The sequence below is a fragment of the Sinocyclocheilus rhinocerous genome, unplaced genomic scaffold (genome assembly GCF_001515625.1).
Source record: "Sinocyclocheilus rhinocerous isolate Xijiao unplaced genomic scaffold, SAMN03320098_v1.1 scaffold942, whole genome shotgun sequence".
In the NCBI taxonomy this organism is placed as follows: Eukaryota; Metazoa; Chordata; class Actinopteri; order Cypriniformes; family Cyprinidae; genus Sinocyclocheilus; species Sinocyclocheilus rhinocerous.
Window position 1 is genome coordinate 1417688 of NW_015627890.1, and position 4462 is coordinate 1422149.

The 4462-nt window shown below is 35.7% G+C and overlaps 1 protein-coding gene across 3 annotated transcripts in view; it reads right to left on the reverse strand.

Moving 5' to 3' along the window:
* Positions 1-4462, reverse strand: part of LOC107735241 (protein FAM168A-like) — a 55971-nt gene that overhangs the window by 26918 nt on the left and 24591 nt on the right. For all 3 annotated transcript variants that reach the window (XM_016547004.1, XM_016546997.1, XM_016546994.1), the window contains one exon: positions 2156-2247. In XM_016547004.1, coding sequence (XP_016402490.1) covers positions 2156-2247 — 92 coding nt within the window. The remainder of the gene's footprint in view (positions 1-2155; positions 2248-4462) is intronic.

The window sequence follows — 4462 nt, forward strand, 5'->3', positions numbered from 1 at the left end:
ACGGTGACGCGGAGGGGACGAATTGTTGAATAAAGTCGTTATTTTTGTTTTCTACGCGTACAAAAAGTATTCTCGTCGCTTCATAACATTACGGTTGAACCACTGATGGCAGATGGACTATTCTGACGATGCTTTTCATACTTTTCTGGACCTTGACAGTGTAATTTACTTGGCAGTCAATTCGGACAGTCACAAGCCTCCCGGTTTTCATCCAAAATATCTTAAATTGTGTTCCGAAGACGAACGAAGCTTTTAGGGGTTTGGAACGACATGGGGGTAAGTGATTAATGACAACATTTTCATTTTGGGGTGGAGTATCCCTTTAAAGCTGAAATTTGTCATTTTCGTATTACTATCTGCACCAAATGGAAACAGAATGACTGTTTTCTAACTAGTTTCCCAAACAACACTTTGAAAGCCACAAACTTTTCGGGAATCAGCTTAATGGTAAAAATATAGTGGTCTCATTCAGCAAGTAAAATTATTTTAAGTAACATACTTCACTTTTAAATAGACAAAAATGCATTAAAAGCATTCCAAGCTACACCAAATTATATCCTAAGATATGGTGATATTCGTCTATGTAGATACCAGAAGATCAGACTGTTTGTCTGTAGGAACAGAGTGTCCTATACATTCTCTCCACTAAAATGACCTGAAAAGTTGTCCATGCGTTGAGCAGCGCTCACAAAGACACAATTTGGTTACAAGGGTTTCCAGTCCCGATACAAACACTCTCTCCAGCTGCATGTACACTGACCCGCAACTTTCTTTAAAACGGGACTTTAAAATTTCATTTGATCATTCATTCACTTCAGTTCATTCCTGCATCGACCTGCATTTATGACAGACATGCAGAACCACTTGTAATTTATTAATGCCACACAGTTATTATAAGAAAGTGTCCAATAACCTGTGTGCTGTCTGTCTCGTCCTCTATGGGGAATTTCTCTCACTGGAAGTCTGTTTTTATTTGGGTCTTTCTGCGTAAGTGAATGTGTCGAGAAACTACATTTTTAATAAAAAATATCAGGTAAATATTAGGTAAATATTAGTACTATATTAGTTCCTATAGTTCCTATGCTCTTACGCATAATAAAGTAAATAAGATCTCTTTAATACATCAATTGTTTCCCCAAGATATTTAATTATATATATATATATAGTATTAATAAAATAAAAAATGCATATAATTAAAATTAAAAAATAATATATGTATACATTTAGTCTCATATTATGGGAATATGATTACATTTTAATTCTACTTAATTCAAATTCAATTAAATTGACTATTTTACATCCTGTTAGATTCAAATAATAATCAAATAAATTCAATTAATAAATTCAAGACTACCCTGACTAACTAATGACCAGCTCCCCTCTAATTGCATAAGCGCAGAGTTTTGTAGAGTTTTAGAAGAGGTCTCAACAATGTCTTAAATTGTGCTCAAATTTGTCTCGATACCAAAGTCGATTCATTTCCCATCAAATTACTGCTTATTATACAATTACAGCTTAACTGAGATACTTTCACTGTATATCAACAACTGTCACATCTGTCTCTATTTTATTTCTCCTAAAGGATTTTCTAAAATAAAACTGATACTTGAATCGTAAGTGAGAAAACCTAAGTAATAACATTTTCCTCTTGGTCACGGCAGAAAGGCATTATGAAAAGACTGAAAGTGAGGGACAGAGAGAGAGAGATGTTGGCATGTAAACAGTCTCTATTGACCCAGAGAATCCCTTTAATAAGAGCACATCAAATATGAGCCCACCGTTGCCATAGCAGCAGACAAACACCTGCCATGAGTGACACAGATGCACACAACACTCACACGGCTCTACATGCATGAACACACACACACACACACACACACACACACACACACACTGAACAGAGGTGAGAGGTGAAGTTTGCATTAATGAACACACTGCAGCATTCCTGCTCATCAGACGAACCCTGCCATGATGATAAAAACAGCATTTTTTGCAGAAATGTCCTCTCATTGCTGGATCATTACATTTTAATGAGAGATCATGAAAACAAACCTCTTTTTTTTAGCATGCACTGATGAGTTGTATATAGTAAGCATTTATTAATAAAGCATGTTGTGCTGTCTTCAAATACACGTGTGTGTCTCTCATCACATACCGGTGTATGCCATATTCTTGGGGTTTCCGTATGGGGTTCCCGGCTGCACGGGACTGTACACCGGGTTCATGGTGGAAGACAGCCTGTTCTTACTGAGAGAGAAAGACAGAGAGAAAGAGAGATAGAGCAAATTAGTTAGACCAGTGTTGATTTAACAGGCATGAACTGCTGCAACACAATCATCTGCCTAAACAAACCAAAATTATGAAAATACACACACACACACACACACACACACACACTCATACACACGACTCAAAATTTGTAGCCCTACATATTCGCACAAGATGCATCATATTTCCTGTATACCACGAAAAGCCCCTCACTGGCCATTTTTACCTGGTTTTGAAGAATTATGTAAAGCCTGGTTTAACCTCGAGATGATTCTGTAAAGCCTCAGTAAAGACACAGCCTTCATATGTGTTTGACTGCAGCTTTTCACATGATTGGGTTGCATTTGGATGATAAAACCTTGTGTTTCAATGTAAGTATTAGATTACCATTAATGTCCATTTACCTGTCTGACATAGTTTAAAATACCATTAAAATGTTTGGGTTCAGTAAGACTTTTTTTATTTTTTTGAAAGAAGTCTCTTCTGCTCACCAAGGCTGCACTTATTTGATCAAAAATGTAAGAAAATCAGTAATATTCTGAAATATTATTACAATTTACAATAACTGTCTTGTATTTGAATATATTTTAAAATGTAATTTATTCCTGTGATCAAAGCTGAATTTTCGGCATCATTACTCCAGTCTTCAGTGTCACATGATCTTCAGAAATCATTCTAATATGCTGATTTGCTGCTCCAGAAACATTTCTGATTATTATCAATGTTGAAAACATTTCTTCAGGATTCTTTGATGAATAGAAAGTTCAAAGGAACAGCATGCATTTGAAGTGGAAATCTTTTGCAACATTATAAATGTAATTTTTCTTTGTCATTTTTTTTTAATCAATTTAATGCATCCTTGCTGAATAGCATTCATTCCTTAAAAAAAAAAGTGCAGACTACAAACGATTGAACAGTAGTGTGACAGATACTGTTTAATCAGTAATTACATATGATCATTTTATTGTTCTACCTACTTCTATATAAATATAAAGTGGTGGCCACTCTACACTTTTACTACTCATACGCATACAAAGACAGGAGACTGAGTACACAAGTATATGCGAAAAACCCTTTGTCTTTCACTGTGCACTAAAGTTTAACTTCGGTGAATCCCTTAGCGAATTAGCAAATGAAAAGCCACAAAACCATGACTTCATTTTTGCATCACAATACGTTCTAAAGACATTAATTTAATAATTTCAAAACAGTTATCATTTATTATGCAGTGTATTAATTATTGAAAACTAGGGCTGTAGCTATCGATTATTTTAGTAATCGAGTATTCTACAGATTATTCCATCGATTAATCGAGTAATCGGATAAGAAGTCTGTCAGACTCTGATCCCAGGTGTGTCTCGTCAGCCCCTCCTCCTGTGTGTATAAAAAGGCATAAATCAAAATACTAGTAATCAAAATAATAATAATACCTAAACATTGCATTTAGTTGTGCAACTTAACTTTCAAGTTTCAGCCTAACTAAAGCTCAAGCATAACATAAGCCTTTACAGTCTTCTTGGAAGGCTTTGTGGCTTTTGTGAGAGGCACAAATCAGTGGACAGGAAGGTAACGTGGAACAAGAACAAGAGACCATACACAATTTAATTTCTGTCTACTTAGTAGTAATAAAACACAGAAAAAAGAAAAAAAAAAGGTAAAACTCACATAAAGGCTGCGTTTACATTTGTCATTTACATGCGACCTGTATCCAGATGTTGTCCACATACACATTGAAAAGACAAGTGTAAACGCGTTTCTGATCGGAATGTTATCCGATCAGCGTGTCCTGGGGCCTCATTTATAAAATGTTGCGTATAAACCGTCCTAAATTTGTTCTAAGATAATTTCTCAAAAGTGCGATTCAGAGAAAACGAACGTGCGCACAAAAACGCGTGCGTACGCCTCTCTTCCAGATGTGACATTTATAAATCGCAAATGATCTGGAAATTGTGCGCAGCTGACTGGTGTCAAATCTCCGCCTTGTAAATGCCCCCTAATTAATATCATTACCATATAAAAGAGCACACGCCAATATCCGAATTTCTATGCTTGAGAATGACGAGCACAAAGAAGAAAAAAAACTTTACTTAGTCTGAAATTGAGGTCCTGCTGGCGGAGGTGGAGGTTCGTGTGGGGATGCTTTTTATTTAATAATGTGTAATTATTCTGTGGACAAACAATGTGTGCGGTAGGG